Source organism: Sapajus apella, unplaced genomic scaffold (assembly GCF_009761245.1).
Source record: "Sapajus apella isolate SASKATOON/1434 unplaced genomic scaffold, GSC_monkey_1.0 scaffold17, whole genome shotgun sequence".
NCBI lineage: Eukaryota > Metazoa > Chordata > Mammalia > Primates > Cebidae > Sapajus > Sapajus apella.
This window is the reverse complement of record NW_022436957.1, coordinates 19,126,809-19,154,607: the sequence shown is the minus strand read 5'-3', so window position 1 is coordinate 19,154,607 and position 27,799 is coordinate 19,126,809. Positions and strand designations below refer to the sequence as shown.

The window sequence follows — 27,799 nt, the reverse complement described above, 5'->3', positions numbered from 1 at the left end:
AATTTTTTTGGTATTTTTTAGTAGAGACAGGGTTTCACCATGCTGTCCAGGATGGTCTTGATCTCTTGACCTTGCGATCCACCCGCTGTGGCCTCCCAAAGTGCTGGGATTACAGGTGTGAGCCATCGCACCCAGCCACACCTGTCCTTAAATGCACCCATCTGTCCATGGCCATGCTTTCTTCTTTGCCCACTACAAATATTATCAAGATGAATGAGACTTATTCTCTCCATATTTGTTTGAGAGTAGGCTACTGCACATGTGTGAAAGCATGCCTGGTGTAGACATCTCAGAGTAGGGCTCATTTGGGAGCAGCCCTTCCAAGCATGTGGTATGCAGTTGCAAAGCAGCATATAACTATATATAACCTGGAAATAGGCTGCTCTTCCCTGGTTCTTTGACAGGGCACACTTCTATATGTTGGCTTTGTTGGCTGCCGCTTTTATGTGTGTATGTGTGTGTGGGATGGTTACTGAAATTTTGAGGCTATATATATTTTGTTGCAACAGTGAGAATGTGGTAGCAACCTGGTATTCCTCTTGCCAACAAGAGCACAGTACAGAGGGCTCCTTTCCTTGCCCTGCTGTGGAGGGCATATTTAGCTGGTGCAAGAACATGAATTGGCACTGAAAATATGTTTGCAGAATAAATAAATGAATGAATGAATGAATGAAGAATAAATGAATAAAAGTAGGCACTTGGCTTGGCATGAAGAAACCAAAATTTGGAAGCATTTTTGGCTCCTTAGAGAAAAGATAGTTCAAAAGTTTTTGATTGCTCATTACCCAAAACAAGGACACCAGGATCACACTCCCAAAGAGGTCTTTATTAATTTAGGACAGTGATTCTTCACCCTTTTTGGGTCACAGACCTCTTTTGCAATCTGATGACAACTATGAGCCCTCTCTTTTGGGAAAATGCACATTTTGAACATATACACACATTTTTGCATATAATTTAATTTTAGGGAGCTCAGAGACCCGTCCCATGAACTCATTCACGGCCCCCAGGTTAAGACCCCCACAATTTAGATAAATAGAATTTGGCAGGAAAGTGGCAGAATGGAGAAAGAATTGAGGCTAAGAACTAGATTTCAATTATAGTGTCATATCTGTCTCTAATTAGCTTTGTGAATATAATTTCGTTCTCCAGGGTTCCGTTTTCTCATGTGAAAAACAAAGGGGTAGGCTTAATTCTAACCAAAGATTCATCTGGTGTCAGCATTCTGGAGGGAGAAGCTGCTGGCACATTCCACAGGAACGTCATTTCTTTCACCAAGGTTTCTCTGTTGGTTGCCTCCTTGGTACGCATTGCTTTCTTTGTACTTTGAAAAGAAGACTTCTTTCCTTACCAGATAGGCTCTAATCAGGTGGTGCCAATTTTAATCTAACTCAAAAATCTGCACAGAGGCCATAGCTGTCTGGTTGCCTCACTTCCTCTTTCTTCCATGGTGCTTTCATAGATATCAAAGAGGACTTCAAACAAATCACCTGGGCAGAGGCAGGGCAGGTGAGAGGCAAGCTGGGGGTGACATCCTGGCACTGCCTATTCAGGTGAACTGATTATAGCTCATCCACTTTCCTCTTTGCTTTCTCCTAGACTGGCATGAAACAGAAATAAACAGTTGTAACCACCACAGGGAGGAACTCTGCAATGTGTTGGCTGCAGCCATTCTTAGTTCTTTGCCAGCAAATCCACTAACTTAATATTTTCCTTTGTATTGCAGCTTTACTATGCTTTTAAAAAATAGGAACTTTATGTCTTTAAATACCTGGTGCTTTTAACACAAAATTAAAGCAAATTACCTAAAAGGAATGTTTACATTCCCTCGGACAAGCCAGGCACAGTTATTCAATAATCAGTGCTATCCCTTCTCCATCCTCAAACCCAAGTGCCTGTATCCATTTTTTTCAAAGATCATAGTATGACGCCAACGTCCAGGGCTTGCACCCTCTTTACAGTGGCCCCACTAAGTGGTGATCAGCTTAATTTTGAATGTCCTAAAATGACTGGTAATTAACTACCTTCTGTGGCAACTCATTGCATTTGTAGCCCTAATCTCAGGCTCCAATATATTTCTCAGCAGTTTTACATCCTGAGTCCTAGTGCTACTATGCGAGATTGATGATTTACAATGTTTTGAGTCTCTTTTCTTTGCCAGGCCTTTCCAAGAGTGCTTTACAAATGTCATCTCTCATCTCACTCAATCCCCACAATATACCTGCAATGTCACTCAAAGGTAGGCTCTACAAGAACAGATTTTTAAAAATCTGATTTGTTGCCTGTTGTGCTCCCAGTCTCTAGAACAGTATCTGGGCAATATTTGGCACTCAGTAAGTATTTGCTGAATTTAAAGAAATTTACTGATATTATCCCCATTTTACAGATGAGAAAACAGAGTCACAGAGGTCAAACACTACTATAAGCTACAGGGGTACTTTAATAGGATCCAAAAGAATAAAGCCATTATGAGGAAGATAACATTTGTGTCCAAGAGGCTCTGCCTCACGCCACACCCCCAAGGCAGCTGCCCATTCCACTTGTTCTTGTGATGGACACAGGTGAGCTCTGTCATTGGCACTGGAGAAAAGTGGTGTCATACTCCCAGAATGCCACTTACAAATCGGTGGTGGTTAGTTAAAAGAAAAGGGTCATAAGGGTTACCAAGGCCCTCATTTGGAGCACTATACTGCATAAGTAAGTGTGGCCATGGAGGGTGGCATCTGATTATCTCACTTCTCACTGAAAACTGAGGGAGTAAAAGTGGTTGGAAAGGCAGAAGCAAACACAAGCAAACACAAACCACAAACCAAATAAAAGCAAAACAAACACCAAAGAAACTAAAAACTCCAAAACCCAAAATGAAGCAAAACTTATGAGCTGGAACAATGGAGAAACATTTCATGAGGGTTTGTCTTCTTTTATCTCTGGAACAAACTACCTCTTTTAACCCGAGGAACCCTGATGCCACCTGTTGGAGTGTTGCTGTAGGACTAAATAATAACGTCCTATTTCAGGTTTCATTTTCTTTTTTGCAAACACCATATTCCTGTGAATTTACATCTTCTTCTGAGTTTCACTAAATGAGAAAATATCATCCATACCCTGACTTTTAAAAATTTTCCTTATGAATGGCCAAAAAAGACCCAGTATCACAGTTGTTCAGTTGACCAGGAGAAATATTTTGATAAATGGAATAATTTCTTTGGTAAACAAACAACCAACACCAACTCAAAACCAACCAAATAAGTTTCTTTGGTAAAGTGGACGTTAACATCTTGGTTGGAATTAACTGAAAGAAAAAAACACAGCTTCTTTAAGTGTTTGCAGGGATCATTTTTTCCCTCTTTATAGCAATTCAAAAAGTAAAACTTGAAGTAAAGACTTAGATTTTAGGGAGATGGAAGTCTGAGTTACTTCTAAAGTGTCTTCTCCACACTGGGGCTAAACCAATGCAACAGAGCAATAATCAATAATCAATATTAACACATAAATAATTATCTAACAATAAATAATAAATCTTGGCATGCATAATCTCCCAATAGAAAAATTCATTTCACAGTCAGAATTCCATAAGCCTTCATTTCAAGGGCTGAAAAGAGAAGTTGACAAGTTTGAAAATGCCCTTCATTAAAAAATATGATTTCCCAAGGTATACAGAGACTCAATCAAGTTGGAAAACTATCTCTCATAAAACAAAGTTCCACAGTAAGTCATTCTGGCTGACCAAATTGAATGATTAAATTCTCAACAAAATCCATTTAATTGGCAAATGTGTTGTGTCAGTTTTGTGGGGTCGCTTTAAGCCAAGGTACTCCACGTGGCTGACACTAAATCAATGACTGATTTAGAACACACTGTTCAGAAAATGATTTAGCAACATATGATTTAAGAATAAGACCAATCCTCTCTTCAGTTGTGTTTTATAAATAATAGCCTACTTGCAGGCCCCTTGGAGAGAGAATTGATCGAAAATCTATTATGCAAACTTGCCCTTTTGTGAGGACTGTACTTGTCCTCAGATTAAAGCTTATTATCTTCTAGTTGAGTGCATAACACATTGGTATTACCGCTTAGTGTGTCTGCAGGGGAGACTGAACAAGTGTGTAATGCACTAGCTGTGATCCCCTGCACATGTATTTAGAATTATATGGACAATAGTATGTGAAATACAAAGCACAGGTTTGCACTTGGTGTGGTTACATCTGAATTATTTGGGCTTTTTTGCTGTTGTGGAAAGACAATGGCAAACCTAAACCTCAAACATTTTAATCACAGACACTATAAAAATGTCTGCCCTGTGGCCGATAAAGTCATATGTTCCTTCCTTGGAAATGTATTTTGAAAGGAGTAATAGCCATCTTACGAGAAAACTGAAAATTGGCTTGCGCTGTCTTAGGTATGCTGAAATGATGAAAATCCTTTAGTGGTGTGACCTGAGTGAGTCACTTTATTCTCCTAGGTCTCAGTTTCCTCCTCTGCAGAGGATGGGTAGGTTGCACAGTATGTCTGTTAAGGTTCAGAAAGGTAAAATGCTTCTGGGAAGTGCTTACCACTATAGATGTCTAAATACGCTACATCTCTAAAAGGGAAAAATACTGTAGACATTTGCTTCAAATGTAACCAGGTTTTAGCTTCATTTTTATAAATTTAAAGAAATGCAGGGGCCTGGGCAACGTGTACAGCCTTTTTAGATCTAAACCATTTCTGTTTAGCTGAACCATTCTTCTGTAGATAGTCAAAGTCAAGAGTATAAATATCTAGGCTTGCTAATGTACAGAAGGGCCTTGCTATGATGAAGTAGAAGGGCATCAAAAAAGGTATGTGGGGGGACCAGCAAGGTGATGTGCAGCCAGTTTAGCAAGAAAGTTGGACTGCCATCATTGATAGATTTGTATTAGCAATGACTTTTTCCAGTCTTTTCCACCTATCTCCCTTTTGGCCCTTTATCTCCCTGTACTTTTACAAAGTTTCTCAGTGTTAGGACTTAGACTTACCAAAGATCTTCTTCTCCCCTCTGTCTCTGAGCAGGCATGTTTCATAGCAAAGGCAGACTGGCACTACAAGTTGGAAGCAACAGCAAATAACTATTTCAGTGTTCATTTTTTTCCCCTCAGTTATGTGTGGGCAGATGTTTCTGGGTATCCATTCAAAAAATCCATGTAAGGCCAACCACAAACAGCTGTACCAGCTGGCTATTTTGTTGTTGTTGTTCAAATGGAGATGCTATATCTGGGTCCAAGTAGACACTGCTTTTGCTCCGTCATGCCAGGTATTTGGGTTTGGCTCTGTGGTTTTGGGTCCCTGGATCCTCTTGCCAAGAGCTGTAACTAATAAAGCAGACCCATTTGGTGACAAGTGACAAGCTATTCCAAAATAGAATCACACCAAATCTGCAATGCTGGAGCTGTCATTGATTTTAAGGTGTTTTAACCAAACCAAACTATACAAATGTTAAAAGCATATCAATGGGGGAATATGGGAATTTCATTCTAGACAACAAAATTGCCTCACCTGGGTAAATTTAGGAGTGACTCAATTTTAGTCCATGAGTGAGGGCCACTCCACCACATTTCAGTTTCCAAGGCTCTGACTTGGTTTTGCTAGTCAGAACTTTCACAAGCATCTCCTTGGGTGTTAGGGAGCTAGGTGAGACGGCTAAAACCTCAAACCACAGACCATGACTAGAGCTACTGCTCTACAGAAGTTCTGGAAGCCTTATTGTTTGAACAGTGCCTAAAGCTATTTCTGCCTTAGCAGTTGACCTTTCAATCAGTGGGTTTTGTCACAATGCCAGCAACATCTGCAGTTTGGATAAGATAAGATCCTACTTGTTAATAAGCTTTCTTCTATTTGATCTTAGTTTAAGAGACTGTGTGTGTGTGTGTGTGTGTGTGTGTACTCTCATAACAACTCTATTGTTTTAAAGACTGAAAATATACCATGCCCATTTTCCCCCACTGCCATTTACTTTTTTTTGTCAATGCCTGTTTCCTATCTTTAGAAAAGGGAACAACTTTGAATCTAATTATTTCATTAACATAATCTCTTTGCTCTTGATAAGACCTAAGGTGAAGATATACCAAGCAGACATTATCACACTGTTGTAATTTGGTCAACCACACGGGTACTATCGATGTCCACCATTTCTACACACTCAATTTCCTCTCGGTTTTCAGGATTTTTCTTCTCTTTCCTTTTTTTCTTAGAAGGTGGCAGGAAAGTCAGTATCACAGGTAAAATGGCAAAGCAGTGAAAGAAGGTGACAAATGCTATTAAAAACAAGCACCTGAACAGTGTACAGGTCAGATTTGAAGGCACAGCTGCAAGAGGAATCAGACCAACAATATAGCAGAGGTAACTCTGTAAAATAGCTACCCCATGCACTTCCAGGGCATTTTTTACCCATTTAGTTCTTGTGAAATCCTTGCCCAGAACAAAGGTGGATAACAGTGGAGCACAATTGTCAATTGTGTAATTAATTCCATAAATTAAGCATAGCACAGAAATGCAGTCCAGTTCTACTTTCCATAATGTCATGAAACCTATCACTCCAAACTCCACAGACACAACTGTTAGAGTGATCCAGACGTTAATCAGTGAATCTGCCACCAGGAATGCCGAGAAGAATAGCAGGAACAAAGCACTGATGCAGGAGTTGTGCAGGGGGGCTCCCAGAGAGGAGGCATATCGATCCATGTACACAAAGGACGGATTGAAGACGATGAACTTCACCTTGGAGGTGACAGAAAGTCTCCTCAGGGTTTCCAAGAGATCATAGAGTTCTTCTCTGTTTGTTTCCATGGTCTTGGCCACCAAAAACATTCTGGAGGCCACTACGTCGACCTCATCATTGTATTTTTTAGAGAAGATGATGTCCTCTTGAAAATGTGAAAATTGAGGGGCTTTCAGAAAGGAATTCCTCAACATGTCTGTGAAATTTTTCTTAGGCAAGCCAGTGGATACATTGAGTTTCCGAAGGTAATTTAAATAGCTCTCAAACCAGGATATCCGCACAAACCCCTTGGTGTATTCTAGAACATCTTCTTGGACACTAGTGTTCCAGTATTCTATAGACTCATAAATATAAAACCCAATCACAGGACTGTAGTTGCTAAAGTACTTTTGCTGGGCAGTAGTGTACTCAATGGTTTGTGTCGCGGTTGCTACGATGTTACTAAGGTCTGACCCTTCACTGACCTGCAGATAGCCCATTAAGGCAAAGGAAATATAAATAAGATAAAAGAGAACTACAAAAGGCTTGACATAGGTGTTGGTTATCCAGTCACAGTAATAGCGTTTGAGGAAACATACCAATAGGTGACTCTCGTAAGTGTTCGCTTCCTCGCCTTCAGTTGTATCCTCACTGAATCTGGCCGTCAGGAGAAACCTGTACCATGCCGGCTTCTCCTGCAATGCCTCAGGCTTTGGGACTTTCCTGCAGAAGATACTATGCTGGTAATTGTTTTCTATGTAGCCAGTGAACACTAGGCTGGAACCATAAAACGAGAGTACATAGAGGTAGTTGAAGAAGATTGCAATACAGGAATTGCAGCAGAAAATCCTGGCTGCCTCAATGTTTGTGAAAGGGCTGGCCCCTATGCCAAAGGTGACCAGGTACATGGCAGTGGTGAGAGAAAAGGAGAGCATGGAGTCTGCATAGACTGCTGCAGTTCTCTCTTTAACATGTTGGTCTTCTCTAGTTTTCCTCCAGGAGGATAACATTTCAAAAGTCCCATATAATCCATGACCTAAGGGGACAGAAAAAGACCAGAGCAGAAGTTTAAAGAACTAATCTCTTAAGAGGGAAATCAGCTTGATTATGAGGGACTACTGCCTTAAGCGAAATGTAATGAACCCTAGTGGTGACTGGTTTGTAAATGCCCGTGATTTCTCCGATGGGGAGATAGACCCATGTTTGGATGAATTGTAAATGTTAATGGATAGTGAAAGGGCAGCGAGAGAAGCAAAGATCTTCATATTCCCTCTGGCTTAAGAAAGTTCTCTTCTTTGGAGTGTTCCACCAATCAAACTCCACTTAGATGAACTTTTGCCTATAGAAAGCTGAGTAGGGCCAGGCATGGTGGCTCATGCCTGTAATCCTAGCAACTCGGGAGACTGAGGAAGGAAGATGACTTGAGACCAGGAGTTCAGTACCAGCCTGGGCAATGTAGTGAGACCCCATCTCTCTCTCAAAAAAAGAACTTAGGCATGGTGGCTCATATCTGTAGTCCCAGCTACTTGGGAGGCTGAGGCAGGTGGATCCCTTGAGCCTGGGAGTTGAAGGCTGCAGTGAGCCATGATTGTGTCACTGCACTCCAGCCTGGGCAACAGAGTGAGAGCCTGACTTGAAAAAGAATAAAAGAAAGAAAGCTGATTAGACTTGTGCATATGTCTCTTGGGGATTTTTCCCATTAATAGCTTAGGGTTATTGGTGCAATTTGGTTGGTGGTACACTCTAGAGAAGAGAAGATGTCTGGACACGCATCATTTTGCTTTCCATCCCCACAAGTCTGGCTAGGGGTCAGTGCAGAGGAGGAAAGTGAGCAGAGGGTTCTGAGTTAATGTCCCGTCACCTCATTTAAAACTGGCCAACTAGAGGGTTTTAGTGATAAACAGGCTGTGCATTTAATTTGAGTCTTGACAGGAAACTAAATCATAGTCCCCTCTTTTTTCCTTCCCCAAATATGAGGGCAGGAAACAATAAATATGAGAAAGAGGGAAGCAAAATAAGTAGGAGTGAAGAAGTTTGAGTGAAGAAAATATAGAAGGAATAAGATTAATATGAACTCTCCTGCCTATTGATAAAAATTAGGATTCAGGCTGAAGGTTTATGACTTGCAATTTGTCTTCAGGGATCTGTTTGACCAATTTTGGTTACTTGTACATGACTTATCAAGCAGTGATATAATACGTCAGCAGTGACTCTGTCAGCTTCTCTGTACTGTTTCATAGTGGCATCTGTGGAAAAAAGCCAGATCAGTAACCCCTTTGCTTAACTGCTTAGTGCCTTCACCTCCTGCGTTAGTATTTCAGCAATACTGGAATAGCAGAGGTACAGTAAGTGCCCGTGTTCTGACTCCATTCTGCTGCCTGGGACCTGATCTAGCATGACTTCTATCACCTCTCCTAGTTGGAGCCAGACATTCCCTACTTCGGGTCCCTGTGTTTCCAGGTCACTGCAACCATGGAAAGCCCACCAAAGTGACCCATTGTGGATTTCAAGAACCCCTGTCTTGGCACTGGGGATCAGCAGATCTAATTTCCTGCTTCCACGCCTTGGCATATTCAATCCCATTATTGAGGATAATAAAATCTTTACCCTGTGGTACAATAGTCTTGTTTTTAAAAAGGAATTTAAAATCTCCAGCCAAGCATAATGCTGAACAAAGTGAGTCACTGTTATCTTGTGTATACAATAGTTAAGTGCACATCTTCCCTCATGCCCAGGCTGGTATTTATATCCTTATTGTAAAGTGCTGGCCTCAAACCTGAATGCCCATTTCATAGTAATGATTTAGGCCCGTTTCCTCAGAGGAATTTGGCATTTATCTTAATTTACTGGGCATCATTTTACAGCCACTTTTAGAAGTCAGGTCAAGGCTGTCAATTTGATAACTAGCACCAAGGCCCCTGTTAAATTGAAGGAACCCAAACTCCCCAGACGTGAAGTAAAAAGTACACTCATTGACTGGCATCCTGTTGTTAATTATGCTTAGGTAGTTAACATCTAGTCTGAAGAGGGACATGATTAAATCTGTTTCTAGTATATTTTCAAGATGGACCCATTGACCTTTGATTAAGTAACCGTTCCCTTGACAATGAAGGTAAAAAGAGAACACCTCTGAGGCACTGCCCCTGAAGAAACAATATTGACCATTTTTTTTCTGGGGCCACGTAGAGCAAGTAAGTTTTGGTGGGCAAAGCACACTTCAGGGGGTCACTGTAAATGGCAAATAATTTTTTAATGATATTTACTTGCCAGAAACACACAAAAATTTAAACAGGGTTTTAGGACTGAGTCATTAAATATGGCAAAAAAATAAAGCATATAGCAGAATTAGAATTAGTCATATAATAGAACTTAAATCTGTTTTGCAGTGTTTTTAAAAACCAGTGTGATGTTTTACAATGACATTTTCTGACCCTGATTCTCGGAAAATACAATAGGAATCAATTTCTTACCTTGCTGTTGAATAATCTTAGAGGCTAACTGAGGAAAGGAATTTGAATTAACAGAGATATTAGGTGACAAGACTGAGGCTCCAGGGCCTGGAATGAAAATAATCAAAATCAAGGAAAGGTGGAAGTAGGCTGTTAGCTTCTCTCTTGAGTTCTGTTGCTGCATTTTAAATGCCTTGTCCTTCTATAGTTTGATCTTTTATATTGACTTCTGGCTCTTTTTGCATATGTTCTTGGTTTGGAGGCAGCTCCAAAGAGAATTCTAATTTTATTCTTAGGGGCTTTTGGAAACAATGCCTTTCCTTAGTTCTTCTTGCTACAGGTGTGTGCATGCATACACTCACAGAAACAACAGGAGACCCTGAGAAAGAATTTGTTCTAACTGATCACTCAGCATTTGTTGCTAGTTGTCATTGGCTTTGCCTCCAAAGGCCCCGACTACCATTCCTGATAGGTCAGATTCCTGTTTCTCAGGCTATACTTCTCTAGCAGGTGCCTACACCCTAAACCCCAAACTGGAGTTCTATAGCATTTTATAAGAGTCCTTCGGATTTCTGGGGCATTTGCTGATGCCATAACTGGGCCTCCTTCCTGAAGCTTAGTTAGTCAAGGGAAGGACAAGTGCCAACAAAGCTGTGGTTGCCTCTTAGGGATTAACAGCCTGGAGTGCCTGGCTGGCACTAGACCTGGCTCGCAGCTGGGTACTTTTGCTGAAGAGGTTGGCCTGTTATCCTATAGGAAAACCCATTGGTGAGGACCCTGTTTTCTGGCCTGGATTCAAGGGGAGACATATTTCAAAAGCCCTAGGACTGGAGGACCACCCTGCCCCCCAGAATGCCAGAATTATAGCTGAGTTCCCCTTGGTTTTGTCTTTCAAGGGCATCCTTTTCAATGCAAACTCCTCTGGGACAGAGGTCTACTGAAGCAGCTTCCCTTTGGTCAGGAATGGGACAGAGAATGGAAGTGGGGATGGAATAAAGAGGAAATGGCAGGTAGGAGAATTTCACAGAGATTAATTTCTTCAGTTTTTTCTTCAGTCAGGTCGGACCTTATCTTTTACTAGCACTCCAGAAACTGGGACACTCGGAGTCAAGGAGAGGCAGAGAAGATAGATTTTGGTAGGTTCTGTTCCTCTCCACTTTCCTCTTTCAGTAGATGGCTCCCTCCTTTAGCATCACCATCATTCATTGCTCTCTATTTTATTTTAATTTTTTTGAGATGGAGTCTCAGTCTGTCTCCCAGGCTGGAGTGCAGTGGCCTGATTTCAGCTCACTGCAGCCTCTGCCTCCCGGGTTCCAGTGATTCTCCCTCCTCAGCCTCCCAGGTAGCTGAGATTACAGGCATGCACCACCCCCGCCCGGCTAATTTTTTGTATTTGTAGTAGAGATGGGGTTTCATCATGTTGGCCAGGCTGGTCTCAAACTCCTGACCTCAGGTAATCTGCCTGCCTCGGCCTCCCAAAATGTTAGGATTACAGGCATGAGCCACCATGCCCATCCCGCTCTCTTAACTTTGGGCCTGTAGTTCAGTATGCAGAACTGGGAGGCTAAATCTTACAGAGGTAGACAGATACTGCATGTGGACTGAAGATACTTTTCAGAGGTTCGACTATTGTTTCCCAATTTTTAAAAAGTTATTTTAAAAGCAAAAGTACTACTGTTTGCTTTGCATTCTAGTTTTAAAAACTTCTCTACCAAGTAGGAGTTCTATAGGCTTCTCTGTTAAATCTGACCAGTGGGCCTATGTCATTGGCATAAAGCATCACTTTGGCAAATGATAATTTCCCATCTCCAAAGTCCCAAGTCTCTTCACAAGGATTCCCCAGTGACAGAACTCATGGGGCAGGGGCAGGGGCAGGGGCAGGGAGGAGCTACCTAAATACAAACAGATTTTGATCTTGGTCACTAGGGACCCTATGGTGGGAATGGGAGTCATGACTCATCATTTGAGGGCCAGGTCACAGCCTGAGATCTTGAGGCAAAAGACTGTATCATGATTAGGCTATCAGGAACCTCAATATCTGACATTCTCATATCCCAAGGATCACCCTGGATGATACAACATCCCAGGACATGCCTTCTTTTACAGTCACAGTGTAAGACTGAAGAGTTGCCAACAGGAACTGTTAAACACATACTGATTTCTATCAAATTTTGAAGATAAAAATGCTTTTAAAGCATTCTCTTATCCTTTAAAAGCACATTCAAGATGTTTGTTTTTTTATTTTTGTTACATTGCATGTCTGTATTGTCACATGCATATCAATAGGTGAAAACACACACTCATAAGGAGAAGGAGAGAGAGAAAGAGAGAGAGAGAGGGAGGGAGGAAGGGAGGGAGGGGAGCACCAAGTTCTAATTATTCATGAGTGAATACTCTGAAGCAACTAGGGCTTTTTGTCAGGCCAGTAGAGCTCATCACCAATGTTGAAGCAAAATTTGGGCCAGGAGTGTGATTTTTAAAAAGAAAACTACTTTTATTAATTTTATTTGCAGTAAACATTGGAATTGTCACCTAATAAAATACTAAAGAATTTAGGCTAATAGTTTTTCTTTTCAAAAGAATGTTTACATCTGAATGTGTTGTTAACTCTCAGACTTTGGAGCTAATGAAGAGAAAAAGCAGCATAGATGATAAATTACACTAATGGTAGAAAAAACTCAACTGGCTAATCCTCTCGTCACTGAGGGTGACTATCAGGCACCCTCACAGATTAAATCTCAGTGCCACCCAGAACTTTCTGGGGCCTGACCAAAGCCTTCACGGTTGTTTACAATCGAGTAAGACAGAATCTACTAACAAAGTTGAGAGTTAACCTTTCTTTACCCAGTAGATATACTTCTGGAAAGTTGCTCATGAAGTGAATCATATTTTCAATTTATTTAGTGGTTTTGCTATTGGAGACAGTCTGGGTGATTTTGTTGTTGTTGTTTGGTTTTAAATGAATAATCATAGGCAAATTGATGTACTTTGTATAATACTTCTGGATTTTGTAAGTCAGATTTTTCTTCAGGCCCAGATTCTCCTACCTGTCCCAATATACATAGCCACAACACAGCAGCTGACAGATGCCTTCGGGTGCTACTCACATTTTAATCCTTTCCACACTAGCAGAATCCCTCATCCTGAGTTCCTCAAAGTAAGGAATGGCTAAGGAGGAAGAAATGGGATGGCTTGCTGACTGATGGATGATCTTTCAGTTTCAGTGTGAAAACATTTAATATCATGAGTCAGTGAAGCTGTTTATAGCATGCCTGGGCAGTGCCAAATTTCATATATGGAAATAAAATTACTACATTCTTCTAAAAAATTCACAGGCTATAATCCATGAGCAAAATCTGCTTAAAGCCTATTTTATTCTTAGAAAAGCTTCCCTAAGTAGCTCATGTTTATAAGGTGCTTGTTTTTCAATGACATACACATAAATTTATGATTCTTGTGTTTTTGAGAAGAAATTTAAAGTGTATATATGTCTGGGTTGAGTAACATCTATTTTCAGGGAGAAGTTCATTAATTGGGTTACATTTACACTTTGCCAGTTATAAACATTTACTTTATAAGCTGAATTGTTTGGTTTATCGCTGTCTGTTTTGTCTCATGGTTAAGAGTAGGAATAAAGGTGTACTCTGTTTAAGTAAAGACAGATGCTCGCATTAGGGGGAATACACACATCTTATTCTTTGTACCAGAGACTTGTCACATTTTGAAAACTGGAATCAGAGCATTGGGTTTTAGTCTTAGAAATGATTTTTCTTCACTAGATAGCTGCCCTAGAAATGAATTTGCTTACAGCTCTTCCTTTTTTAAAAGGTAAAGTATTTAGATATTGTGTGTATGTACATTATATAAGACCAGTGTGTATAAATGTGGCCCATAATATATGCTATGGTCATTGTATAATTTCTTTTCATATAGAATACAGATGTAATATATAAATATATATATAGCATATCCTATTCAAATATATTTTATATATTTACATACAAAGTGTTGGACTCTATACCATATAATATATAGAGAAATATATAGCACTTCTATTTAAATATTCAAGTACTATATATTACATAATATATGTTATAAACACATTGCATACATATAAATACATAACGAGCTTATTACACATCATATTACATATGATATGTAATACAGCCAATGTGATATATAATATATATTATGCACATAGGTTATAAAGACACACATACACACAAGATAAATAGTAGGCTGATGTGAAATTTATTTTACTGAAGAGGCAACATAATGTTAGTGTTGCTACACCAATCAATGTAGAGAAGGGGCTATAGAATTCCTTTCTTGGGCTCCATCTCTCTATTTTGATTCTTGAGTAATAAAGTAGCCTTGGTGAAATGCAGAGTTTCCCTGACAATAACTATGAACCTGCTTGGGTTGTGAGTTTCTGTATATCCATCTGGTTCAGACTGCCAAGCTGTGACTTTCTGAGAGTCTAGTCCAAATGTACATTCTAGGTGTTCCTCCTCAGGGTCTATTTTTAGTTCAGTGTCCTGATGTTGCCTCCTGCTGCCCAACCTTTACGGGGTCTGTCACTCCCTTATTCCCTGGGCAAGACTGGGTAGATAGAACACCCACAGGATATCTGGGAATCCTGGGTCATAGACAAAGCCTCTTTGTATTCCTTTGCCTGAGTTCTGCCTTCCTGGACTTGTGCCCCCAAGTCCTGTTCTTGTCTTACTTTATGGTTAAAAATAGAACAATAAAACTTGTTTTGTTCCATTCCCCTAAACCTATTTCCTTCCACCTGCTCTCACCCCTATATGATTGGTGGAGTGTAAGAACAAAAGGGCAAGAACAAATTACAAACCTAAATAACATAATCTCCTTGTAAATTAGTTCCATAATGACCATGGGCCATTACAAAAACAGATATTTGGGAGACAAACTTTGGAAATATTGCAAAATAAAATATCTCTTTTTAAAAACCAGATGTACACAAAAATGTGAACAACAAAACCCTTATAAATCAGTTTTCTTTCTCTAGAAACTGCTGAACCTATTGCTGATTTATATCTAAGCAGAGTATTTCCACAGCATTCTAATATACTACTCCATCAGGCAAACTGTCATATTGTTGCAAATAATGGATTTCTACAATAATTAGTAGGTCGAACCATAAAAATTACCATTTTTGTAGTTCAAAAATGACCAGATAGTGGTACCAACTTTGTAGGTCAAAAATGATTGGATATTGGCGATTTCGTATGGTTTAAATTTTATTATTAACTGACTAATTTTTCCCCCCATGTTCTCATGACTTGAGAAATACATCAGAATACTCATCAGGAAAGCAAAACTTTTCAGATTTGCTTAATTTTAGAGCAAAAATAATTAAGAATTCCAGTTTTTCAGTTGCAACTAAATTTTTTGCATGAGAGGTTTTACCCTTCCCTTTTTATGAGCTCCACATACTGCATTATATTTCAAGTGGCATTATATGAGAACATATTCTTGAAGAATGAAACCCAATCTTCTGGTTTCTGCTACATATGAATAATCTTAAAATACACAGCTAAAAGAAGCCAAACTTCCCTGCTATTATTCTTTTCCTAGCAATAATCCACAAATTAGAAAGAATCCACTAATTCTTCCTTTCATGTCCTTGAATCTGAGTGGCCTGGTTGGACAATTCAAAAGGAAGAGAGGACCTGACCTTCTCAAAGTCCCAAACATTTCAAAAAGGGCTTAAAGAGTATTTTTCATCTCATACCATCTCTGGGGCTCTTGTATCTTAATAAATGCCAAGCAACCCTTATAAACTAGATGACATGTAGAAACTAATATCTAAACTCTTTCCCTATGATTTCAATTCTCCTTTTTAGCAGTAGAGGATGTACATGAAGCAACAAACTCTCCAGATGTAGAATGGATAAAACTTTCCTTTGGTTCCCTTCTATATCCTCTAACATTCTATCCCTTTCCTGATTTGTATTTGATCAGCAAATCCGTGGAAACATTAAGCCTGTAAGGACAGCTTGCACATCAAAAACCTATGGCCAACTTTTAAAATCATACCCAACTGGAGAATAATGGTGTAAATCCTCATCCTTTAAAGGAAATTCCCTAAAAGATTAAAATAATGAGCATCATATAGTCACAAATAGCAGTTCAAGTAACTCACTACTTGATATGGGTATATTTGGAAAGAAGGGATATTATTTTATGCATGATAAGGGTATAGACCAAATAAACTCTTCTCCAAATTATAGTAACTAAAAAATGTCAATGAACATTTATAATACTGTAGACCTTTTAGGATTTCAGCTCTAAACAAACTGATATGACTCATCTGGACAGAGGTTTTGGCAGAAGTGGGATTATCTAGTATGCACACTGATTAAAAACATTCTAAATCATGATGTATCTGTGCTTACATCATTGCCAAAATGATTCATCTGTGTAGGATATGTTCTTATTGCCAGAACTGTCACGCATCGTCTTGGCTAGAAACACACAGTCACATCCCATTATGGTGAACTCTTAAGAGTTTATCCAAATTCTTTCATCTTCTGGAATTTTGTCAGGTTAATACTGCTTGACACACGTGATCTTAAAATTTTCCATTCTAAATCTAATGTCATTTTGGCATTTGGCTGGATTTGGCCTATGTGACCAGAATTACACTGACAGTGTTCAGTTTGTTGAATTTTAAATCTATAATGTTTATCACATTATAGACCTATTGACAGCCAAGGAAATGTCTGTGTTTGAGACTTTTTCTGAGATACTTTACCTTTGAAATGAGGCTATATACTTTTTATTTGATTTGACATTGTATTTACATAACATACTAAATCAAGAAGTTTTGCTTAAATCTGCTTAGGTTAAGTACAGCCATTTTAAGTTATAGACAGGAAAATTTAAATACTGGACAGTTTATTGTAGTGCAAAACCCTTAGCACTGCATTTCTTCTTGGTCATTTGAAATATTTGCTGGCATTTTAGGGCTGGGAAGCAAAAAAACCCAGAATTAAATGATAGCCTTGAAAGCAACATTTATGAAGCTGCTCTTGCTTATATTTCATTTTATAAACTCTTAAGAATGAAGAGTTTATCTGAGAAATACAGGAGGGTGACCATCCTAAATCCAGGCACTGTTAGCTTTATGAGCATATTAAGTACCCATTACATCGTGCAAAGTATTTATTGCAAATGGGCCTTAGCTACTAAAACATGTCGCTTCCTTTCATGTTCTGACTAAGTAATTTGAGAACTCTTTGGGCTGAGAATGTACAGAAAGATTGCATCTGATTATCAGCAGGAAAAGCTGCCATCAAATCAATGCATGTAACATTCTTCACAAATTGCAAACAAGGTCTTATTGGGCACCTGTGGTAGATGGTCTCTTTCACTGCAAATGCCAGATTTCTTCTGAATTGAACTCTGATGTAAAGTTCAGTGATACTCAGTCTTTGTGGAGCTGTGGCATTACTATTTCTGGATTTGTTTTTTAAAGACACTTCTCTGCTAACAGCATCTTTCCATCCGACCATCTCTTACATCCTTCCCTGCACCAATACTATCTGGCATAGTCTGTTTTGTGTTGACTTTCCCTTACAATATTTAAAACCTCTTTAAAAAGTACAAAAAAGTAAGTCTAAGAAATTTTAAATATTGCAGTTTACTTTATTTATAAAACTAACTTTAAACAGTTTTGAATATTACCATTTCATTTTTTAGTGAAATTAACTTTAAGAAGTTTTGAATACTGCTATGTTACTTTATTTAAAATTAATTTTAAGAAACTTTCAATATTGTAATTTTATTTTACTTAGTAAATTAATTTTTCAGAAGTTTTAAATATTCTAGCATGCTTTGAGCTCACTGGTAACAATCTGGAATGTCACCAAATCAGCACTGATTGTCCTTTTACTAGCCCCAGCATCTTTTGCCTCACCTTCAGAGCCTTACAACCTCCCTTCAGTTCCCCACTCTTTTCTGATTCCTGTTTCTCTTCCTCCCACAAAAGCAACAAGGAAATGAAAAGCTAAGAAATGAAATGAAACGAAAACCCTTCCCATAACCTCTAAAACATTCAAGCATGTGACTAATCATGAGCAAAACATCTTAATTTAAACCTTGATACAAGCCTCTGTGCAAGCTGCTAATACTCAGTCCTCACTCTTCAAGGAACCACCTTGTATTCCACAGTCAACCCACATGATCTTGGGGTTATTTTAAAGAGGCAAGTTATGCTGCTTTCTTAATAGACTGAATTCAGGAGGAGGTACAGCACCCTCCTTCTCTGTTGTTTTCAGCAGTGACAAGTAAAGTGATTTAGCAAATTATCAGGCTGCTCAGTCTTCTTATAGTGCCTAGCTCTTCACAAAAGCTACTAGTATATGTTATTGACTAGGTTTCAATTCCTCAGGCCACAGAGAATGGAGGGGAGAATGTAATTCTGTGGCTTTGCAGCCCCACCAACCCTGATTATCATTTGCCCATAACACAGCTGAGATTTCCTGAGGAAATTCTTTTCTACTACTCTAAAACAGGGCGTAAGGCACACTAATGAACTCAATAGTGGTTATTTCTCAGTTAAGGAAAAAGTACCACTTCATTTGTCATGTTAGTATCTGATTCCAAATGACATTTAAATTTTGTTCAAGCAATTGATGAGAAGCTGCCATAGAAAAGGGGGAAAGTGAATCTCTTGAATCCTTGGTCCCCAAGAACCCTGCCATCAGGCTAGCTGGGCATGCCATTTTCAATGATATGGACAGGGCAACCAATGCTATGATCACTATGGCTTTGTTTTGACTGTTAATCTCTATCAGGGAGCTCCTGCAGCTTACCTAAGTGAGCACTCTGGAAGCACGCTGTCACCATCAGCATTGCTTTAAAATATTCTCCTGAGTTCATAGTAAGAATAGGAAAAAAAGGTTACCCTCCTATTGGTATCTCACATGTCATGTTCAAAGTTCTTACACATCATGTCCTCTTGTGTGATGCTCACATCCACTCTATTCGTAAGGTGGGGAAACTGAGAGTAGCAGACACTATCAGTGACAACCCAACATGCTCTCCCATTCGCCATTCTTGATCTTGCTGAAGACTTACAACTACAGTCACCTGAAGGATTTCTCTGGCTGCAGGAGTGTGCTCAGTCTTCCATGGGAAGTGCTGGGAGTTAACTGCCCTGAGGAGCAGCCCTCAATGAATCACAAAGGGTGTGTGGGTAAATAGCCCAAATTCCTCACCCCCAGGGAGAACCTCTCTGAGAGGTGTTTTATAAGGTCTCTCAAAGGTCCCCATTGGGGCTGAACCACAGGAGTCCACAGCAATGGGCAGAATGTAATATACCTTGGGCACATTAACATGCCTTCAACTGCCTGCCTTCCTGTCTCACTTCCTCACTTCCATACTGGTGCTTCCTGGGCTCACCTCCCAAATACACTATTTGTATCCAAATCTTTGTTTCAGGACCCTGCTTATGGGGAAGCCCAACCTAAGACACTGGGACACAGAGAAGATTAATATCTGCTAAATACCACATGGCTACTCAATGGAGAGTCAGGGCTAGAACCCAGGACTTTGAATTTCTGGCATATTTACCAAATTAGGTTGTTTCTTGCTGATTGCTAGCACTTTATAGAGTTGGTCCCAGGACTTTTGGGCAAAATGAAGATACTGTAAATGAAACAACGTTGTTAGACGGCTACTCCTGGCCTTTAAACAGGAACCCCGTCAACACCACCAGCAGGAGGAAACAGAAAAATGAAGGGTAGTAATTACCTAGCATGATGAAAGGGACTCCCAGGAAGGTAGAATTATATTTCCCACCAGTAAGATTGATGATCCCGGCTGCAGTGAGAGTGGCCAGGCTTATGGTCACCAATCCAAGTAGGCCTAGCCAGGGTTTGCTGCGGACGCAGTCCTGCATAGAGCAGCAAAGGATGGCCATGGTGACCACCAGGATCAGGCTGGTGACCAGGTAACGTTCTGATACGCGGCTGGTCTTCTGGAAATCTTCCCTCAGTGAGGAGGACGTGTAAGGGTACATTCTGACTTTGCTGTTGGATTTCTGAAACAGTCTGACAGTGTCGCAGAAGCTGGACTCCCACCTCTCAGCCACCATGTCATTGAGACTGTTGATTGACTGCAGGTAGTAGGTAAGCTGGATGGCCTCTGCAGATTTCACCCGGTCTTTGCTGTGCACAGTGACGCCCCCAAGCTGGTGCCCATTGTACACAGCCCTCCCGTCCTTTAAGTGAGTGATTGGGTATGTGATAGCAAAATTAGTCCGATTGGTGGCCCGAGCGTTCTTTAGCTCTTCCAGGACGTGCACTATGTCATCCACGATGCAAGTCTTATCATTATTCAGGATACATATATGGGCAAATGTGTAATTAAAACCAGGCCTTGGAACCTGGATCTTGGTCACAGCAGCATGCAACTGTAGGGAGAAAAATAATAGCATTTATTAATCAAATATTTCTGGTTTTGTTTTTTGGAGAGGGTGGACATTCCATCTCTGAGCTAAACAGTTCAAATTAAATGTTATAAACTTAGATCAGAAATAGGTAGGTAGTAGGAATGTAAAACACACATCTGACCAGTGGTTCTCACAATGTAACCCCTAGAACAACAGCATCAGCACAACCTGGGAGCTTGTTAGAAATGAAAATTCGTAGGCCCCACCCCAGACCTGGTAAATGAGAATCTCTGGGGTGAAGCCGATGTATCTGGGTTTTCACAAGCCCTCTTAGGAATTCTGATGCAGCTGAAGTTTGAGAAATGCTGCATTAAAGCACCAAAATTCTTTCCAAGTGTTCTTTATTTGTGGCCCAACTGGTCTATACTGTTGGGAAATCTTATATAGGTCCCCTGTTCAGTTTCCCTCTCCAAAATGTAACATAAAAAATGAACTAAGGTGCAGTTACAAATGCAGAGATCCTCTGCTGGCTCGTCCTTTGATGCCGATTTGCAGGGTAGCTAAATGATCTCTTCATCCAATTAAATCACTCTCTACCATAAAAAACAAGAGGTTTACCTTGAGGGTCCTTGTTTTCTCTGGCTTTCCTTGCCTACATATATGGGAACGGAGCTGTAACTATAAGACCCTGGCTGGGATATATGGGAATCATGCTAAAGGAGAACAATGGAATTTATTCTACACACCTTGTCCCATGTTGAATTTGCTGTGTCCAGGTACTGAATGCTTGTCATCGAAGTGTATATGAGAATACAAGCACTAATTTAACTGCCTCTACTACACGCCAGGCACAATTCTAGGCTCTTTATACAGATAAACTTATTTAATCCTTACAACAAATTACAAAGTAGGTACAGTACTAGCTTCATTATAGAGATGAGGAAACTGAGATTTAGAGAAGCCAGGACACTTGTCCAGTGTCACACACATAGTAAGAGGCAGAGCTGGGCTATACCAGGCAGTCTGGTTCCAGAACCTGCGCTCTTGGCCCCTTACCATACACCTCTAGGCATCTGAATCCCTAAGGTTCTTGTTAGCAAGTAATTCCTGAATGTGTGCTTTTACTGTCCCACCACAAATGCTCAATTTCAGATATGTATGAGTATGTGTAATCTACTGTCTAAGATAAGAAAACAAGGCAGTCGAGGGTGTGGTGGGAGTAAGGGACTTAAATGAGCTACTGCCACGTGTCAGGGCTTCATGCCTTAAATTCTCTCAACAAGTCACTTTACAGATAAGAAAACTGGGCTCAGGGTGGCCATGTAGTTAGGAATGGCGGGGCCGATCACTGCCTTTTTAAAAATGGCACCAGGTTACTGTTTCAGTGGTAGCTACACAGGTCTTTAGTTTAACTGTTTTGACTCACCAGCAGCTTATCTTCATGGTGGCTTTGCTTTTTCTGTGCAAAATGAGGCCAGTGACAAACATGTAGTTGAATGTTAACTAAACTAGTACATCTACGACTGTGCTTAGCACTGAGTGGACTTGCCCAAGAGTATAGGTAGCCATTATGACATATCTGATGAATGAAGGACATTTCATCTGTAAAGAAACTAGAATTTAACATTCACAGAGTTCTGTAGCTGTGCCACTACAACTCATTACCTTCTCCATGATCCTGATATATTTTCTTTCAAATCTGTTCTAAATAGATTATCTGTTAAGACATTTTGCTGCACATGTGTCTGGATGAATGGGATCTTATGCTTTTAAAAAAATGTCTGAGGGGCACCAGCTGTCAAAGTCCTTTCAATAGCACTGAGCATGAGTTGAGAATCCTAATTCTCAGTGGCCCCTTGCCCCACATCTCTTCATGGGTACCAATCTACACGTTCAGAAAACATTTCATTGTATTATGTTTGGCTGAAATAATTTGAATTCCTTTATATAAATATGTAAACACATACACGCGTGCGCACGTGCGCGTGCACACACACACAAACACATACATGCAGGGATAACTAGGAGGCTATTTTCACAGCCTAACCATATGCTAAGTGTTTGTTTTGATGCTTTGGGATTAATGGTGAGCAAAATGTCTTCAATGATTTTAAGCTGTGAAAATGTGTTTTTATCAACTCTTCTCTAAGCATGGCCCAGTGAATTTTGATTAAAAGAACTCCTAGCTACAAAATATTTCAAATTATGAAATTATTTTAGAAGAATGAAGAACTTAGAGGGATTTAAAGACGAGAGAGAGTTTTGATAAGTTTTAAAGAAGGACTTTGGGAAAAGATTCAGAATAGGCTAGAAAAGGAGTGGTATTGAAAGCATGCCTAAGTGTAATATTTAGTGCATTGTTTGTTCCCATGAACAGTGTTATAAATCTTTTTTAAAGTGATTACTAAATATGTCAAGAGAAAAAGATTGCCAAATAAGATGGTGTTAAGCCACAGGGCTGAACCCAATTATAGCAAGGGGATATTTTCCATCCATTCTCTATGACGACCGTGCTCTGCTGGGTGGGGAGCTGTAAACTATTTAGTGATCTTGCAGCTCCGCAGATCTACTGCTATGACCCCTAGGGCCATACATTGAAGAAAGCAGACACCATGTTAACCCCTGTACTACAAGACCATAGGAGCAAGTCTTGGAAAATGAGAACCTTAATGAAGTTTGAGAGGGAAGGTTTCTTAACCCAGTATCAGAGCTGCTGTAAGATGCAACGTCTTGACTTTCTGATGGAATGGTGGGCAGAACCTGTCACTCTTGCTTCTGAGTGGCAGGGTTCTGCAGAGCGACAAAGCAGCCAGAGAGAGGGTGTTGGCTGAGGCCACCCACCTAGCAGAGGGAATCTGTAGGATTCTACTGTGGGATAAGAGATGAGAGGATAATAAGAGTTATAATAAGGAGTTGAGACTCCCTTCTATGACTTCTGAAGTGGCTCAGTTCTGATCTTTGGTGCTTATGAGTACACATCAAATACAGAGACAATCCACTCTTGGAAATCTACATAGCCATGAGCAGATATACAGTGCATGCTAGCTGGACGTCTATCTATACTGAGTTTTAGAGTGTCCTGATTTACTTTCCTAGAAGAACCCCACTCAAGGCAGTAGAAACATTAGTGGATGTTCTAAACTGTAGTATCAGATATATTCACAGGAGGAAAAGGAAGCCAGATAAACCACAAAATGGACAACTGCAATCCACATAAGCTTATTACTGAACTAGGAAAGACACACTCTTCTCAGAAAAGAAAAAGAAGGAAAAAATGAGACAAACTAATCATCCTGACCCTTAATGTAGTCTAAATCTGTCATGTAAAATAGCATATAATCCATGTTTCTATAACTATGTATAGATTCTAGATTATTCATTCAACACACTTTCAACAAGTGCTCATCAAATCTACCATGCTGCCAATAATAGGACAATTTCCCTGAATTTAGTGTGCTTGCATTCACGCATGGAAAAATCACGAGATGTAATGTTCAAAATAAAGGGAAAATCCTAACAGTGAACAATGCCAAGTGCTTTGTACTAGTAAAGCCCATTCCAGTGTCAATTCCAATCACAATATTTTTGACCCATTATTGTATTTGCTGCCAAAGAGGCCAAAACTGAATGTTAAATTGAGATTAGTTTTAAGGCTCTGAACACATCATGTAAATTATTAGCTTCTTTGCTCTCATCATCCTTCAGGTTAAGAATGATAATGATAACAGTAAGTAGTTTTCTAAGTGTTAAAAACTTACGGTTAACTTACAGTTAAAAAATGTTTTCAAAACAGAGACTCTCTGGAAATGGTGACACTATTATCCTCATTTTATAGCTGGTAAAACTGAAGGCTGGAGACTTTCAATCACTACCTAAGATGACTCAGTAAATAAGGGTAGACCCGATTCTCAAGTCTTACTCCACAGCAGGACACTTAGCCTAGACAAACACATTCAGCAGTGAGCATAAAGAGAAGTTGGGGATGGATAAAGAATTGTCAGCCTACCTGGATCAAATGACTGGCAGTGGATATGACTGAGCTATGGGATGGCCACTACGGGAGATCTGGCATCCAATAAGAGAGACCAGACATAATCCAAACAGCCAAACTCATGTTCAGACAGCAGCAGCATTCATAGCAGTATTAACAGGTAATGAAGGGGATGGGTTTTGAGTTTAATGATTTTTCTTCATCTAGCCTCTGGCGTTGCTAAATAAAACTTTTTGAAGATAGGCTTCCTAAGAAAAAAGGTCACGGGGCACAGTGGAATCCAGTAATAAGTTTTAACTTCCAGTGTGGCTTCTGCTACCTACCTTAAGAGTGTCAGAAACCTCAGGAATGCCACTCTAAGTCTGAAGCTTCAGGTCTTATATTTATCAGTAAGAAAGGGTGTTGGTCTAGCTAATCTTTAAGGACAGACCCTTCCAGTTCTAATACTGCATAATTCTGAAATGAATGACATCCACAAACTATATAATCAGATACTAGGTGAGAGAAAGTTAACTTAATAAATATCAATTTGAACATTATAGCTACTTGAGGCATGCTTTTCTGACACAATGAAGTTCTTTTTAGGCAATCAGATCTGATAGATGAAACCCAGGAGGAAAACAGGGTAGAGAAAATAGGTTTACTGAAAAAAAAAGTTAAAAAAAAGATTTCCCTCTCTCTGAGTTATTTCCCATTGGGGAAGCGCTGGCTCTTATAATCCCCTTCTGCCAGATCCTGGGACAAAGCCAGTGTGGGCTGCTGGTCACGACAGGCCAGAGTCTAATTTCCTCTCTGCCTCTCCTTGGCAGATCTTCCTCAGAAGACAGCAGGGACACTTTGTAGAGGACAGTACAGAAGGGAGGAAGGATGTATCTGCTCCTGAGTGGTGATTAACATAGGAAAAATGCCTGTGGGTTTAGAGGATCTTATACAATACTTTGTAGGGATTTTTTTTTTTTTTTTTGTATTTGTTTCTTGTTGAAAAGGGAAGAGGGAAGGCAGGAAGGCTACTCTGCTCATGCAAGGCAATTAACACGCTCTGGGAGCAGCCTCAAGCAGTCCCCAAGCAATCTCATCTGTGAGGGAAGATCCGGAGTTCCTATGGGTTCCTCATGTTCCAGCAGGATGGAGCTCCAGTCACCTCCAGTGAGAGTTAGCCTTATGACACCCCCTTTATAGGCTGCCTTCCTTTCCTTGTCTCACGTTTCCACCCCCTTCCCGCTTCTTCTACTCCCAAATAAGCTGAATACATTTAAAAAAAGTAAGAAGGAAGATTATGGCTTGACTTCTTAACCTATATCGTCTGTCCCCAAATATTATCTTCCAAGTGCTTCCAAGCACTAAATCAAAAGTGCTTAAAAATGCTTTCAAGGAATAGCTGGTTTTCACCCCTAAATGAAATGTTTCCTTCACTGAATCCCTCCAAACTATATGTCTTGATCTGAGTCTATATTCTGCAACTGTAAATGGGTAGGTGCTAACTGGCAAGGTATCCTTCACTCAGGACGCAAGAAAACACCTTGAAGTGGATGGATCTGGCTGCTGCAGTTCATAAATTACGCTAGCTCCCTTGGTGTTATGTTCTGTCTTTGCATGATCTCACTCTCACCCACTCTCTTTCCTCTTCTTTTAATAGAAATGCATTACATCAGAACACCAGAAGTCGCAAGTTAGGGATTGTTACCGTGATTCATTTGTAGTGCAGCCAAAAGCAAGTTAGTCATCCCTTAATAAGTGAACAGAAATATCATTCTGTCTTTGAAATATTACATTTCCAGAGGACACCAAATTTAAGCTGTGGGTATAGCCAAACAAGTGACTATCTATCCACACGCTTCCTCTGCACATGTGTGCCTGATGCTATGCGGACCTGCTCCAGTGAAAAAAGTCAAATGGTCACCTTTGTTAGCACTGCAATGCCAGTGCAGGTCTGGGAGAGTGGAATACTTCTGTTTTGCTCCTTACTCTACAGGGGGGCTATAGTGGGTGTTGACACTGAAAAGCAGCCAAGACAGCCCCTATTGTAGTCTCCAAACAAGCTGAGTTTGTCTTTGCAGGCTTGGCTGAAAAAACAAGGCAGCTTTGGATCTGAAGCAGAGAAATCTGAGATTTTAGAAACGAAGAAGAATGATGGTGAAGAAAAACGCAATTGCAATATCTGATTGCAACTTTTGCTGAATTCCACATTGGTATGGATAAGAAAGACAGTACAGTGAACTACTGGTTCAACCATCTCTTTATTCCCATAATCTGGGAGAAAATTTCCCTTGGTCTTGATTTTTGGAAAAATCCTTGTTATCATGAAGATCCCTGGCAATCTGTAAAGCTAAACTTTCTGATTAGAGTGTTTAGAGTGGCTGATAGAGTGGCTATTTTTAAATTCCCTAATCCTCACTTGATTTTCATGGTCAAGCTTAAACTGTAGTTGAGCTAGTTTGTGGGTGATGAGTTTTGCTGGATAGCTCTAAGAGGACCCGATGCTCACAGAAATGGGAGAATGTTAAAGCTGATTGTCTGGGCAAATGGCAAAGGGAAGTCCCAAGGAGCCAAATGCTTAGGCTTGAGAACAGGCAGTAGTGGTTTTAAGACTTGATTAGCAGACCACAAATAACCAAGCAAGGAACAGGAAAAACAGCATGCCAAGGACATTCAGGTCTAGAGAATGACCAACAGTGGACCTGAATGGGAGAAACACTATCAGGAGTCAGAAGGCTTCAATTTTAGTCCTGGTTCTGGGTCTTGCTGACCACATGACTTAGAGATAAACAAAAAAAGAGCCTATGAAGACATGTCACTTCCCTGCTTTAAAACCCCCAAGAGTTCCTCATCATGCTCAGAGTGTTGACTGTGGCCCCTGACATGAAGCATTCTCCTTGCTGAGCTCTCTGGACTCCTATCTCGCTATTCTCACATTGCATTGCTCATCTCACTCTTGATTCTGCCTGGGACATACTTCTTCCAGACATTAAAAAACTTGTGTTCTTACTTCCCTGCTTAAATGCAATCATCTTTCCTGAGCCCACCCCCAATTAAAAAAAAATCTAGCTTCCTTGCCCAACACCATCTTTTCTTATTTTATTTTTTTCATGGCACTAATCAAGACATGACATTATCGTCATCTCTTTGTTTATATTCTGCTGCCCCCACTACAATGTGAATCCTGCTATGCTGGAACGTGTTTCTGTTTGGTCCATCTCTCCATCTCCATTAACTAGAACAGT

General features: G+C 40.1%; 1 protein-coding gene across 1 annotated transcript in view; it reads right to left on the bottom strand.

Annotated features, from left to right (window-relative positions):
- Positions 1–805: 805 nt before the first annotated feature.
- PTCHD1 (patched domain containing 1) overlaps positions 806–27,799 on the bottom strand; it is a 58,418-nt gene continuing 31,424 nt past the window's right edge. The window contains exons 2-3 of the mRNA XM_032286123.1: positions 19,948–20,608; positions 806–7,751 (exon numbers count right to left, since the gene is read on the bottom strand). Coding sequence (XP_032142014.1) covers positions 6,097–7,751; positions 19,948–20,608 — 2,316 coding nt within the window. The 3' untranslated portion in view covers positions 806–6,096. The remainder of the gene's footprint in view (positions 7,752–19,947; positions 20,609–27,799) is intronic.